The 14,524-nt window shown below is 49.2% G+C and overlaps 1 protein-coding gene across 1 annotated transcript; it reads left to right on the top strand.

Annotated features, from left to right (window-relative positions):
- The first annotated feature begins 1,798 nt into the window (after nt 1-1,798).
- On the top strand, nt 1,799-11,247 carry TAB1 (TGF-beta activated kinase 1 (MAP3K7) binding protein 1). The gene is made up of 11 exons (XM_051784225.1): nt 1,799-2,450; nt 3,252-3,388; nt 3,578-3,731; nt 4,353-4,439; nt 5,002-5,140; nt 5,605-5,718; nt 8,140-8,251; nt 8,366-8,510; nt 8,887-9,109; nt 9,411-9,567; nt 10,554-11,247. The coding sequence occupies exons 1-11, from the start codon at nt 2,235-2,237 to the stop codon at nt 10,759-10,761; spliced, it is 1,692 nt and encodes a 563-aa protein (XP_051640185.1). The 5' UTR covers nt 1,799-2,234; the 3' UTR covers nt 10,762-11,247.
- The last annotated feature ends 3,277 nt before the right edge of the window (nt 11,248-14,524 follow it).

The raw sequence follows: 14,524 nt of genomic DNA, 5'->3' as shown, positions 1-14,524 counted from the left end.
GACTCTTGCTTTTTTTGGTCTCAAAAGCACTCACTTGTGGATAGAAAAAGACAGAAATTACTCCTAAATTCCCAGTCCTGCAGTGCAATACGTGCTGGCAGTTCTGAGCACACCCAAAGCCTTGCTGATTTCAGTGGTGCTCTAAGCAAGGACAGGGTCTGACTGTGCTCATCAAGGTGCATGACTGCAACCTTCAATGGCTTTAAATAACCATAAGCTGCTGCTGCAATGCTGAAAAAGTGTCATCGCGTTTTAAAGCAAAGACACTTGCCTGTAGATTTTTAATGGCACGGACAATGCTATGCTCTGCATTTTTCTGCAGCACTGGGAATTCTTGATCCTGGTAAGAAAACAAATCTTTGTCAGAACAAAATCTGTCCACCCTACTTTTAATACAGATTTGAGACCCATTCCTTTAAGTATTTGTACCTATTCACAGCTTTATCCACAGGAATACTCCAAATGACATCAGTGAGACCAAGCTTATACAGAAGCCTAACCATGAGGAAACTTGTTTGTAGTCTGAGGTTCTAAATTTAGCATTTTCGTCTATCTTTGCCCAATATAATCTTCAAAAAAAGTAATTCTGCCTGTATACCTAACTCTGCCTGAATGGCTGTATATTTGAGAGCCTTGTGTGAAGGGGAAGGATCTGTAATCTTTGTATACTCAGGAAAAAGAGATGTAACAAAACAATAGACAGAAGATTTACAGGAAAGGAAGCTCAAAATCTCCGGCAGAATCCCCTGCAGCAAAAACCATCATTCCATAGAATGAGGTTAATTAACTGGCAATTATTTCTGAAGTGCATCTGAATCAAATATATCTGCCACAAAGATGTCATTAAAAGAGTATCAAGCCACTGCTGGAAGTCAAGACTACTTAACACTCCCACCTTCACCACAACTGCACTGCTACTACTCATGACTGAAACTGCACGTCTCTCATGCTGGAGCTCCTTCAGCCACGATTCACACAGGGAAACACATTCTTCCCCAAGCCCCCTCTGCCCAGCCTGACTGCCAGCCAATGCCACTCACACTCCTGGAGGGCTCTTCTGCTAAATTAGAATGTCAAGAAAGTGGTGAGAATGAATCTCGTGTCTTTCCTCCTGCCCCAGCTGAACCGAGTCAATGGAAACAGGCTGTGTCTGCCTAGAAAGGATTTTAAAGATCAAAATCAGTGATCTCTGTTTTTGTCTGTGTTGTTCAGGCAGGCACACAAGTGATTTTACTGTTGTGCCTGACTCGAGACCACCAAGAACTGCTCCAAAGCGTGGCTGGTATTGAGAACCACCTGTCAGCTGTTCTAGACACCTTCCCATTGCTGCCCTGAGGGCATGGTCCAGCTATGTCCTTGTTATGGCCTGCAAAAGAGGGTGGGAAAGGGCAGGAGACAGACTCAAAGCTGAAACACGTTGATGCCTCATGTGGCATCTATGGAGCAGGATGCAGCTGAGAGTTGTACCTGGGCTAGGTCTTCCCTGGAGGTTGCTTGGAACATAATGCACTGCTAAGAAAACCATTTCAACACCAGGCTCCCTCAGGGCTCTCTGGCACCCAAGGTGACCCCATTTCACAGGATTCAGGATTCAGAGTACACATTGCACCTTGAGTACTGTGTTCAGTTTTGGGCCCCTCACTTCAAAAAGGACATTGACGTGCTGAAGGATGTCTAGTGAAGGGCAACAAGGCTCCTGAAAAGTCTAGAAAACATGTTTTATGAGGAATGGCTGAGGGAGCTGGGTCTATTTAGTCTTGAGGAGGCTCAGGGGGAGCCTCATCACTCTCTACGACTACCTGGAAGGAGGCTGTGGTGAGGTGGGGGCCGATCTTTCCTACCGTGTCTGCAGTGAGAGGACTAGAGGAAGTGGCCTTAAACTGAGACAGGGGAAATTCACATTAGATATTAGAACATTTCTTTTCACTGTTATGGTGGTCAGGCATTGGAATAGGTTGCCCAGGGAGATAGTGGAGCCACCATCCCTGGAGGTATTTAAGAGGTGTCTGGATCTGCCAATGGGTGATATGGTTTAGTCGTGTAGGGGTTAGTTACAGTGGCAGTGCTGGGTTGATGGTTGGACTGAATGATCTTAAAGGTCTCTTCCAACCTCGATATTCCATGATCCTCACAACCCCGCCCCTCTCCCTCCGCACACGCGCGCGCGCGCTGGTAGTGGCGGGCAACAGGTGCTTCTTTCTCACACAACCGAAGGCCATGGGTAAGAAACGGAGATGTCTTCATTCCCCCTCGACAAGAAGGAAGGTGTAACGACAGGGAAACTTCGAACTACTCCAGCTCCGTGGGACTTCCCTCCGGCTCTGCCCAGCGCCGCCTCAGCGCGGGAGGCGGAGCCCGAGCGGACCCGGCGCTGGGGCGGCGCGGGGCGGGCGGGAGGCGGCCGCTCCTGCTGCAAGATGGCGGCGCAGAGGAGGAGTCTGCTGCAGAGTGTGAGTGGCACCTTCCCCCCCTCCGCGCACACGCACCCCCCAGGTGGGTGCGAGGGTGTCTCTGGGCCTCCTCCTCACCCGCCCCCCGCGCTGCCGTGTGGGAAGGGGGAGGTCCGCCCTGAGCGGGGCGGTGGGTTGCTGCCCTGCCGCCCCCTGTGCCGTCTGAGGGCAGGGGGTTCCAGCTGGCGAGCGTCTCTGCGGGGTCAGCGATCCGCACCCTGGGCTGACCTGCTGTTCTGCAGCGCTGGGGGGGCCACAGGTCGCTGAGGGGGGGGTGGGCCGTGCCAGTGCTGCGGGCTTCGGGGTGCCCCGCTGTGTGAGGGGGCAGCTGGCGACTGCAGGCCGTGAGGGAGATGGCGGCCCCAGGGGTGTCTCCCTAAGAGCTGGCTGCAGCACCGGGCCCCTGTCCCTTTGTCCTGGGTAAGTACTCCAGCGGGGATCCAGAGCCTTCCCTGCACTCCCGTGCCAGGGATGCGTGAGGGTCTGATTCGCCATAGGACTAGCTAAGCTAGAGCAGTGCTGTATCAAGCGTAATCCCATGCAAATTTAACTTCAGGTTTCTTGTTAGCAAGAGACAAAGTGCAGCCAGAGCTCAGCTTCAGAGGGAAGGGAGGTGATAAGTGGTCCTGTTCTGCAGCACGGGGATGTGAAGTTATTAGCTGGTGTGGTGTGCTGCCTTGTTTGCAAAGGGAGAAGGGTTGAGAAGAGAGTGGGGATGGACTTGTAACCTGTACTGGACCAGGATCCTCGCTTCAAGCTGCTTGGGTTTTACATGGTCTCTTTCCTCTTCCTGTCTCCCAGGAACAGCAGCCCAGTTGGACAGATGACTTGCCATCCTGCCATCTCTCCGGGGTGGGCTCTGCTCCGAACCGTTCGTACAGTGCAGATGGCAAGGGCACAGAGGGTCACCCCTTGGAGGATAACTGGCTAAAATTCAGGTAAGTGGGCTGCACTTGGGACAGATTCCTGCATGCACATGGGCAGGTAAAAGTGATATGTAGTTTGTCACACAGGGCTCAGAAGAAGAGGGTGGAACCTGAGCATGCAGGAGGTGCCCGGAGGAACTTGTTACTTGTGTCTGTGTCTTACAGACATCTGTGACCTCTTTGCTTCTGCCCTCTTGGCAGGAGTGAGAACAACTGCTACCTCTATGGTGTCTTCAATGGCTATGATGGCAACCGAGTCACCAACTTTGTGGGTCAGAGGCTCTCTGCAGAACTGCTGCTGGGCCAGCTACATGCAGATCACAGCGATGCTGACGTGCGTCGAGTTCTGCTGCAGGTAAAGAAGCTTTGAGTGGGAACGGCTGCTGCTTTTCACACTACCCGCCTCCTCTTTTTGCCATCTGGGGAGCAGCATCTGGTTTCTGTGTGGGTTGGAAACATCTGCCGCTGGTTGCAATTGCACTCATGGCGAGCATCTGTAGTGCTTTGTTTCACTCCCACCTCAAACCCATCTGTCCCTCTGGCTCCGTCAGCATGGTGCTGAGAGCTCTCCAAGAAGCTGCAGCTACTCTTCCTTGGACATGTAGGAACAAGTCAGCCTGTGAGGGAGATGACAGTGAGTGAAAGGGAGAAGTTAATGTGTAGGGAGATGGATTTGTGAGTGCTTTTTTGAGTGAAAGGCAAGTTCTTAAAATCAACACACAAGATCAGATAGGTCTCTGACATTCCTGTGAATGTAATTTCTATGGTTTTGAGTTGTTGCAGGCTGTTTTTACAAGCTGTTAACTAGTCACACTGAAACAATTGTGTTTCAATATGATGTAGTGATCCCTGAATATCTGTACGTACAGTGATCATCCACTCTTACGAGCCAGTCTTAGATAGGTGGGGATGGGTAGCTTCAAAGGTCTGTAGGCATTGGATAAGAGCTTAGTTTTTCTTTATGGCCTTTTTTTAGGCTTTTGATGTGGTGGAAAGAAGTTTCCTGGAGTCCATTGACGATGCCTTGGCAGAGAAGGCCAGCCTGCAGTCCCAGCTACCAGAGGTAATGTAACCTTAAGAGCAGAGATTGATAGAGAGGTCCCATGCTCCAGATTGCTGGATAAGGTTTGGGCATATTAGTCAGTTTGGTCAAGGGAGGCTGTAAGTGAAAATTACTTCTCTGTGGTTCTCTTCTGCGAGCTTGCATGAAGTGAAGCAAGCCCTTTGGTCCATTTCCCAGAGTTCCCACTGTTCATACTGGCACTACTTAGACCCATCATTGGTTATCTGAGTAAGGAACTGAGTGTATCATGGAGAGGAGTTCAGGCTGTACATGTGGCTCTTCCAGAACAAAGCCATACGATGCAGAGGAGAGGCAAGGCCTCGAATTTGCATGGCATCTGGGCAACTGTGTGTTCTGTTCTTCAGGTGTACTGGACTGGCTGCTCCAGAACCTTATTGAAGCCATGTCATTTGCTAGGATTGAACAAAAAATACTGTGTCTTGCATAAGCTTGACACAAAGCTAAGACATGTCAAGTCCCTTCCCTACTGAATTTTTATTTCAGCTGTGATTTCTGTGTTGTGGACTGTGTGTTCAAGCTTCTCCCTCATTTTGGGTTCCAGGGTGTCCCTCACCACCAGCTCCCTTCCCAGTACCAGAAGATTGTGGAGAGATTGAAGGTTGTAGAGCAGGAGATCTCTGGAGGAGCCATGGCTATTGTGGCTGTTGTTCTCAACAACAAGCTCTACATTGCCAATGTGGGTGAGTTGGTTTTTGTCAGTGGCTCACTCGGCATTCCTGAGAATGGCAGCTGAAGTAGGAAGTAAAAGAAATTTGAATGTGGGGGACAGTTTCTTTGGTCTGTGACCAAGCAGTGATATGCTTGTTACTACAGGGGCACTTGAAATCAGCCTGGCTCTTTATCCCTACAGAGGTTGGCTGTATGACCAAAGAACAGAGGGAAAGGGGGTTGAGAAAAGTGGTGCAGGTTCACTGAGAAATAGGGAACTTTATTGTGAGATACTGGCTCAGGTCTGGATGAAGAGCTGCCTAGCAGGCCTACTCTGCTGCTAGCAAGTCTACTTTTTGAAGATGATGATGAGACAGTACATGAGCCTTTCTCTTCTTTTCTGTCTTTATTCCTGTCTGTTCCTTTTCCACTGGGATATGTTCTCCCTCTTAACGGCAGAGCTATCTGGTGCCTCATCTCGCTGCTCCCACTGCAGGTACCAATCGGGCACTGCTGTGCAAGTCCACGGTGGATGGGCTGCAAGTGACTCAGCTCAACGTGGACCATACGACAGAGAATGAGGATGAACTTTTTCGCTTCTCTCAGCTGGGTGAGTTTGAGTTTCATGTTCTTAGCGCAGAACATCGCATGACTCTGTTTATCTGGGGCACCAAGAATGACTCAAGCCACTGGAAACAATAAATGGCCACAAAAAGAAGCTTACTGTGTTTTCAGATAACAAGTTCAGTGCCTTCTTTTTGTGCCTTTCTGAGGCTATAGAGTGAGTAAGCTCAGCTCACCGACCTAGTAGAAAACTATCCTTTTGATTCAAGTTTTGAGTGGTAGTTTAGTGTCCTGCTGCCAAACTGGCATTGATTTGCCCTCCAGCTGTGTGATTGCTGGAGTCAATAGGAAGGCAGGAGTGGAAGCACACAGCCAGAGGGTAGAAGTGAGGTGGACAATATATGAGTGCTCCTGTGGAGGCAAACCACAGTTGAGCTGGGTTAAGTTCTGTGTGATGCTGCACCCTCAGGATGGTACGTTTCAATATGCCTTTGTACAAGCTGCTGCTGCAAAAAAGCAGCTTCACTTCAGAGAGAGGCAGGCCAAGCATTGGCATTTACTGCTCTCACATCAGTAACTATTGAGCTGACATTTTGCTTTAGGCAATTTCCCTTTTCCTTTACAGTGTTTGACATGTTTTCTTTCTTGGTGTAGAGCTAACCCAGACCACTTGTGTGATAGCTAGTACCAAATTCTTCTTATTGAGATACTTAGGTTCTGTACTTTTATTTAGGTAGATCTAAGGTGGCATTCTTCATTAGGTTCACCTGGCAGATATATTCTTATCTGGTGCGGCTGTTGATGTGGTAATTTCTGCTGCTGGGTCTTGCTTTATTCTATTTCTCTGTAATTTCCTCTTTTACTCCTGTTCCTGCACTAGGGATATGTGCTGTGAAACAGAAGACCGAATGAAGGAATCCTGGGAAGGAGACCTTTTGATTGCCTTTCTACTGCCAAAAAAGCAGAATTTAGCTGCAGTCCATAGGAGGACAGGGATCTGTTAGATATACTGACCTTAACTTGGCACAGCAGTGGCGCTCCTGCCTGCAGTCCCAGGAGAAGGAAGAGCCTGTGGAACAGGACAGTGTGCACAGGCTGTTTTGGGGGCCCAGAGGAGGTGGTTGTAGGGCTAGGTTGAAGCACAGCATTCAGAGGTAGTGGGGATAGCATTTGTCATGATGGCCCCTGTGTCACCCCTCTGGGGAAGGGAGGGAGAGGTCTTGTGCCTTTGTGGCTCTTCACCCAGCACATCACAACTTGTTTGGTGCTCTGGGAGAGTGATTTAGACACAACCTCTCCAGTGTGCTCTGGGCCTCCCTGTGTTTGTGTCTGTCAATGGCACGTACCCCCCTGCCCGGAGCTGGCAAATGAGCCAGGCCGTGTTGATGAGTCAGCTGTGGTCTGCAGCAGATGGAGGAGTTGTGTCTTACTGCTGGGGTAGGTGTGGAACCATCTGTGCAGCAAGGCTTGGTTTGACTCAAAGGGAGCGTTTCAGTTGGACCCCTGCCTTCACCTTGTACTGAGGACAGTCATCCCTAGATAAAATCTCAGTGTTTTCTGGCTGTTAGCTCTAGGTATAACCAGGAAAGGGGGGTTGCCAGGTAAGTGGCTCATCTGGTCTGAGTCCTGCCTCAAATAGTAGCTGCACCCAGATGGTCTCTGTTAGAACCTTCTTCAAGCTGGGATTACTTCCTAGCCCCTGCCAGGGGTATATCCCCTTAAATTTATAAATATTTGTTTGGTTAGTGTTCTTAGCTTAGGAGCAGCCCACATCAGTTTGAGCACTTGAGCAAATTCAGTGTCTCTTCTAGATAGTTATCCTTTTCTCAGAATCTCAGAATCACAACCTGGGTAAGGTTGGAAGGGACCACAGTGGGTCATCTGGTCCAACCTCCCTGCTCAAGCAGGGCAATCCTAGAGCACATTGCACAGGTTTGCATCCAGATGGTTCTTGAATATCTCCAATGAGGGAGACTCCACAACCTCTCTCTGCAGTCTAGTGTACTAGGGAAATTGTCATATGGAGCTTAGGGACAGGGATCAGTAATAGACGGAAGAAGAAGCAGAATCCTTCACATATGTTTTCCTCCTTCCTGCCTTCTCCTCCCATCACACAGTCCAGAGCTGACAGGCACAGATGTTCTCCTGGCTTTTTGGCAAATGCCTGTGTGCCCAGGCCAGCTGCTGCTGGTGGCTTTGGACCGGGATGTGGGCTTTGTCTCGGGGCCAACTGTTGCATTCAGTGTGCCTTTTGGGCTTTCTCTCCTTCCCGGATCACAACTAATGAAAAGGTGTCCCTTGGAACACAGCAAACTGCTATTCCTTTTCTCCCTGTATGGCTCCTGATGAATCTTCAGCATCTTCTTTTGTATTACAGTTCTATTTAACTGCAGATATTTCTTTTCTCAGAGGAAGTTCTCCAAGTTTCACAAAGTTAATTAAACATTTTTGGTTTTCAATCTGGCAGGCTTGGATGCAGGGAAAATAAAACAAGTGGGAACTATTCGTGGGCAGGAAAGCACTCGACGCATTGGAGATTACAAAGTCAAATACGGCTATACTGACATTGAACTGCTCAGGTCAGAAAAACTCAGCTTTGGAGTTTCAAGCCCTCCTTTTCTTCATGATCACTCCATTCACACCATCACTCCATATGTCACCATTAAATGCTAAATAACACCGTCTCTTTCCAGTGCTGCTAAATCTAAGCCCATCATAGCAGAGCCTGAAATCCACGGAGGGCACTCGCTCGATGGGGTGACTGGCTTCTTGGTGCTTATGTCTGAAGGGCTCTACAAAGCGCTGGAGGCAGCTCATGGGCCTGGGCAGGCCAACCAGGTGAGCTGGCTCACACAGGAAACGTTCCCTGGGCTATTGACTCACTTCAGCTGCTCCCTTATGGACTGTCCTCCTCCTATGTCCTGTCAGTGCTGGCCAGGTTGAATGCCTGTGCCACCACATTCCAGTCTATAATAGTATGGGAGCTGCTTTGCCAAGCCAGTTCTTCTAGGCAGCTGCCCGTCCCTTAAGAGTAGCCCATCAAAAGGGAGTGGGATGATTCAAGGCACAAGGGCACATATCAGCAGGTGAGATGGGCAAGCTTCACAGTCAGATGAGTTACCATAAAAACTCTTAGATCAGATGGCAGGAAAAGGTTTCCTTCAAAATCTCCTAAACATCCTTCCTCTGATGTTTTTTTTCCTTCTCTGCTCAGGAAATTGCAGCCATGATAGCCACAGAGTTTGCCAAGCAGACGTCTCTGGATGCTGTGGCACAAGCAGTAGTGGACCGGGTTAAGCGGATCCACTGTGACACTTTTGCCAGTGGTGGGGAGCGGTCCAAGTTCTGTCCCCGTCATGAAGACATGACGCTGCTTGTGAGGAATTTTGGGTACCCCCTGGGTGAGATGAGCCAGCCCACGCTGACACCAACGCAAGGTGTGTTGGGGGGAGAATGAGACAAAATGGAGGGGGGGAAGATAAGATCTCTTGATTGATCCAGAACTGACCTCATATCAGGAGAGGAGGTACTTGGGGTAGAAGGAATTTTCTTATTAAACAGATTATTGGCTTTTGACATGTGGAGTCTGTGACAATTTTATAGAATACAGTACAGCATCTAATAAAGGCACTTTCTAATAAATTCTTGGGTTCTTTGGGCCCTCTTTGCTGCTGTGCTGCACCCTCAGTTGCTCATGTCTCAACTGCATTTTATAACTTCTGTTTTCTCCCTTCTCAGGAGGCCGTGTCTACCCAGTCTCTGTGCCATATTCCAGCTCCCAAAGCACAAGCAAGACAAGTGTCACGCTGTCTCTTGTAATGCCTTCCCAAGGCCAGATGGTCAATGGTGCCCACAGCAGCTCAACTCTGGATGAAGCCACCCCTACCCTCACTAAGTAAAGTCCTGCTCTCTTGCTACTCACAGTTTTTCCTGCACCTCACACGGTGTAAAGTGGTTGCAAAGCAGAGACACCTGTCAGTTACCCGTCAGTCATTCCCTTATCTGAGCATGGCCCCCCCGACTGCAGTATTGACAGCCAGCAAATTGTGTTAGCTGGAAAGTGATTGTGTGAGGAGTGGGAAAGAGTGAAGTGAACAGCTCTGAAGCCAGCTCTGGCAACATGCCTTGGGAGCAGCATCTGCTGCTGTTCATGGAGGGCACTGGCAACGAGCAGCCCTTCTCTTTGGATCTTGTGTGCCAAGTGTGTTGGGTACTGTGCACAGAGGGAGTGTGGGTGCCCTTCATTTTAGTGAGGAAGAGAGACTATGCAGGCCACCTGTAAGGCTGCTGGAGAGGCTGCACTGCCTCAGAGGCCAGGAAAAAAGTGTATAAAGCTTAGAATTGGGTCCTATTTGGATCCACTTTGCGGGATCATACTACTTAGTGGCTGTGGTTTAGGTTGAGCCTTTGTCACAGGATGGTACGTGTACACACTGCAAAGTGAAGCAGTGCTGTGGGTATTGTGTTCTGTAGCTCCAGAAACAATGAAGCTGACACCAGAGCTGCTTTGGCTGCAGCACAGGCCACACAAAAATAGCTTTCCTTGCTGCCTGACTCTTCCCATAAAGCTTGCACTGTTATAGGTATGGGGAGGCCAGCAGAGTGCATGCCTTTTTTTTTTGGACTTTTTTTTAATTTTTTTTTCTGCTGCCTCTCCTCTGTTCAGATGCCTGGTTGTATTTAAGACCTTCAAGTTAATGTGAATCAGATATCTTTGATGTTTGTCAATTCCAATCAGCTCTCAAGTCTACTAGTGTTCTCATAGAGCAAGTGACTGCAACTGTTTGCTAGGATAGCTTGATCTGTGAAGAAACTGGTGCTTGTTCTGGTGCTTTTCTTGTCTAACATAAAGGTGGTTGTGTTCTCTTTTTCTCTCCATAGCCAAAGCCCAACTGTGACGCTCCAGTCGACTAATACTCACACACAGAGCAGCAGCTCAAGTTCAGATGGAGGTCTGTTCCGCTCCCGGCCTGCCCACTCACTCCAGCCAGATGAGGATGGGCGTGTGGAGCCCTACGTGGATTTTGCAGAGTTTTACCGGCTTTGGAACATGGACCATGGCGAGCAGGGAGCACTGACTGTGTCCTAACATGGTGATCTGCCTCCTGCAGACACCTGAAACTCGGCTGCAAGAGCAAAGACTGAGGCAAAGAGTGAGTGCTCCACTGAGGGCTGTGTTCTGCCCAGAGCTAACTCCTACACAGGATGTGCTGGACACTGGGCTGGGGAGCTTGTGCACTACACACGTGTTGCCTGTGCCATGCTCCCAATCCTGACCAGCCTCACTCCCTTGGAAGCCCTGTGAACAGGGGAAGGGGTCTTGAATGCAACCCTCGCTGCAGGTTTTTGCAAATAAAGATGCAGAGGGGGCTCCTTCTGGATAGTGCAAGAGGCAAGGCCTGTACAAAGGCTGCGTGTGTGTGTGTGTGTGTGTGTAGGTGTACACGTGTGCCTGTGTGTGTGTTGTCATAAAGTTTCCACAACTCAATTCATAATGCTGTGATTCCAGTGTTCAACTCCATAGAAGATACCTCTATTTTGCAGAATAAATAACTTATAGCTACAGTCATTGGCACCCATGTGGCTTACTCTCTTCCTTATAATGTCATGTGTGGGTGTGACAGCTCCTGGTGAAACCCTCTATTCCAGAACAGAGGGTTGCACCCTGCAGCAGGCAAGCTTCTGCTGTAAAGTGGCCTGAGCCCTTGCTGATGACTTTAAAGCATAAGCTCTTTGCTTACTTATTTGCTGAGCTTTGGCACTGAATTATGGCTTGGAGTTAAATTATAAATTCAGGTTATTGTTTTTTGTAGGTAAAATGCACATTATTTCCCCTTAATGCAGGCCATCTGGAAAATTGTATAGGGCAGGTGGAGTTTGTAATGCAGTTTTCCTGTACAGGCACCTGGTAGTGCACAGCTGGAATGCACAACCATATCGCGATGCCTTGAAGATGCAGATGCGCATCCTCGTGTCAGAGCGAGGAGGTGTGCAGGGAGGAGAGGGGGGTTCCTGCTGGTCTGCTGGCTGCACGTCGGGTGAGCCGGGGCCTGGACTAGCTGGTGGAGGCTTCGGGGTCACAGCGATCTTCAGTTCAGCTTTCTGACGGCAGGCGGCAAGCGAGGCTCTTCCCTCTCCTCCAGCCGTCCCCTTCAGCCCGCCTCCCTCTCTGCCTTTCCCCAGCAAACACGGGAGGCCTGGGGGGGTCTGACGGCTGTGCCGCAGCGCCTGGTACCTCAACGGGGAGTTGTGATGAGGCACCAAGCAAAGACACGAGAAGGCTAGAGGGAATAGAGGAGAAGGGGCAAGTGAAAGAACTGACCTTCCTGGGATGTATTTTTGTTTTCAGACTTGTCACCTTAGGAAGAAGGGGAGTGGGAGAGGAAAAGGATGATGTAGCAGGGGATGGATGCTACAGTTAAGGCCAGTGTGTTGCCAAACCCTGATGTGTGCAGGTTCAAGGCACCTGTGGCATGCCAGCTTGGAAAGGAGAAGAAGGGAATTCATCCCTTTGGATAAATGAAATAGTACTGAGTGCCCCGAGGCAAGACCTGAGTTCACTGAGAAATACGTGGGCAGGATCAGAGCTGTGAGAAATGCCTGTTTCCTTGGAAGGCACAACAGGAATCCCTTGCATGTAGGTGGGTGGCTCTCTGCCACTGCCCCTTCCAGGTACCACTGGCACGGCTTTACCCTGCGGGGTTTCGGGTGCTGCTGGGCTGCCTGCAGAAGCTTGTGCTTCCCTGCCCCCCTGTAGTTCCCAGGAAGTCGGGGTGTGCTGAATGTGCCAGCACAGACACCTCCAGTCAAGACCGTTCCAGCCCCGCCAGGGAGGTGGCGTTCAGTGATGTGGAGGCAAAGGCAGCAGAGTTGTGTGAGGTTTGGTGCCTTGTCCCTGAGGCTGAACAAGGCAGGGGCTGGCTGTCCCTCAGCCCTGTCCTCTGCCCTTGCCTCTGCCCTGCGAGGAGCAGGGAGTTCAGGTATCTGAGCCCAGCCTGGCCTTGCTGTGCGGAGCTGCTCTGAAATGTCATTTGACCTGGGGACCGTATCCTCCAGGTTGTTGTGTGGTTATTTAATAGGACAGTGTGATCCTGGTATGGACTAAAATGGAGTTGAAAAGGTTTTATCCTATTCTGTGTTCCCTAACCTGGCACAAATTTCAATAGCTGTATAAACAAGTTTTTCTTGCTTATTCCCCCATCACATTTATCTATGGTATTTGCGAATTTATACCGAGAACAGTTCCAATGGGAAACATTCCAGCAAGTGGATGCTCCAGATAAAAGTTTAAGAATTGCCAAACACACTTATATAAAGCAGATCATGCAAAACAAACTGATCCTTTGGCATCATTGCCAATTTAGGAAGTACAAAAAAATAAAGTGGGTAGGAGCGGGTGGATCACACTAAGCTATGTCTGTACAGCCACTGGGAAAAAGTTGAGGAAAATGGTTTTTCTGTACATGCTACATAAGCCATGGCTTAGGATTCTGGGTCAAAGAAACAAACTGAACATTGTGTACAGGGGAAGGAGGCTCATGAGCGAATATTGGTATTTAATATCGTTCTCAGGGAGCGATAAGAAGATGCAGGCAGTAAAATCAGTGGAAAAACCTTCTCTCCTCTGCCCCTCTAAAATGAAGGAGTGGATGGAATAGGACAGAGTGATCTGGAGAAACAAGAGCAGGGGCCTTTTTGCAGTGTAGTGAAATTCAAAACCACTAGAAATTTAAAGTCCTAGACAGAGAGAGAGAAAAACAGTGCAGCTACGCTCCACAGGACTGCTGGAGAGGAGCTGGCAAATTAAAATCTGACTATGCACGATAAGTCTGCCATAAAGGCAGCTAATCTGCTTTTTCAAGAGCTATCCCCCTGCGAGACAGGGGTAGAAATGAGAAGCCCTATCCCTGGAACGTGAGCAGCAGGAATGCTCTGCATGTCCGCATGTCCCTGAGCTGTGGGCATTGGCTGAGGGTCATTAAAGGTGCTCAGGCCAGTGAGACAGGCTAGGAGAAGGTCCTGGTCCCAGTTCTTGTGGGCAGGCAGTGAGGTAAGCAGGCAGCCAGGCTGAAGCGGCGTGTGGAGGATTCAGCAGGGCTGAAGATGATCCAAAGCCTTTAGATGCTCTTGGGGAGGACTGAAGCTATGTGTGCCTCGCTGCACACCAGGAGTGTGAAGAAAACCCAGCAAAGACTGGAAAGGGCTTTGTAAGCCCCCCACTGCCTGTAAGGACCTTCAGAAAGAGCTGTCTGAAAGAGAAGGCCATGTCAGTGCCATCAGTGCTCCCTGCACCATGCAAGGGTAATGTAGCGTCCTCAACCAGAGTCTCTGCTCCCTCAGCTGCCATGCTCTGAAGAGGGAGGAATGTGTTCCCCTTGTTTTTTTCCACCACATTAAGGTTTTGACAGTATTAGGAGATAGCGGAAGGGTTTGTGGCACCACTGAAAAAATGCCACAATTGGCATCCTGTTGTCGCAGAGTGGAGAAAGCCATAGCTGAAGGGTGAATCTGCCTAAAAGATGTATCCTTTAATTTGATAGCTAATAGATAGCTGTTTATACAAAATAGTCTGATTTTTCCTTCCTTAGAATTTGTAAGGAAGGGCTTTAGAGTAATCCTGTATAGTTTATTACTCAAGTGACACCTTTCTCGGGTGAAGAGCATCGTTGGCATCCTAAAACATCCATGCCATTAACATGAATTGTAAATAAACCACCAGGGATGGGTTAGGTATTTTAAATCCTATAGCTCTTTCTGCAAGCATAGGAATGCTATTCGGAGCATTTTGGCTAAAATTCAGCATGAGTACTTGTATTCTGCCAACTCCAATCCCCTCCTGGAGTTTCAAATGG

Source organism: Manacus candei, unplaced genomic scaffold (genome assembly GCF_025592945.1).
Source record: "Manacus candei isolate 608988 ecotype Guabito, Panama unplaced genomic scaffold, ASM2559294v1 h1tg000018l, whole genome shotgun sequence".
Lineage (NCBI taxonomy): Eukaryota > Metazoa > Chordata > Aves > Passeriformes > Pipridae > Manacus > Manacus candei.
Note: the sequence above shows the minus strand (reverse complement) of the source record. Positions and strands in the feature narration are given on the sequence as shown.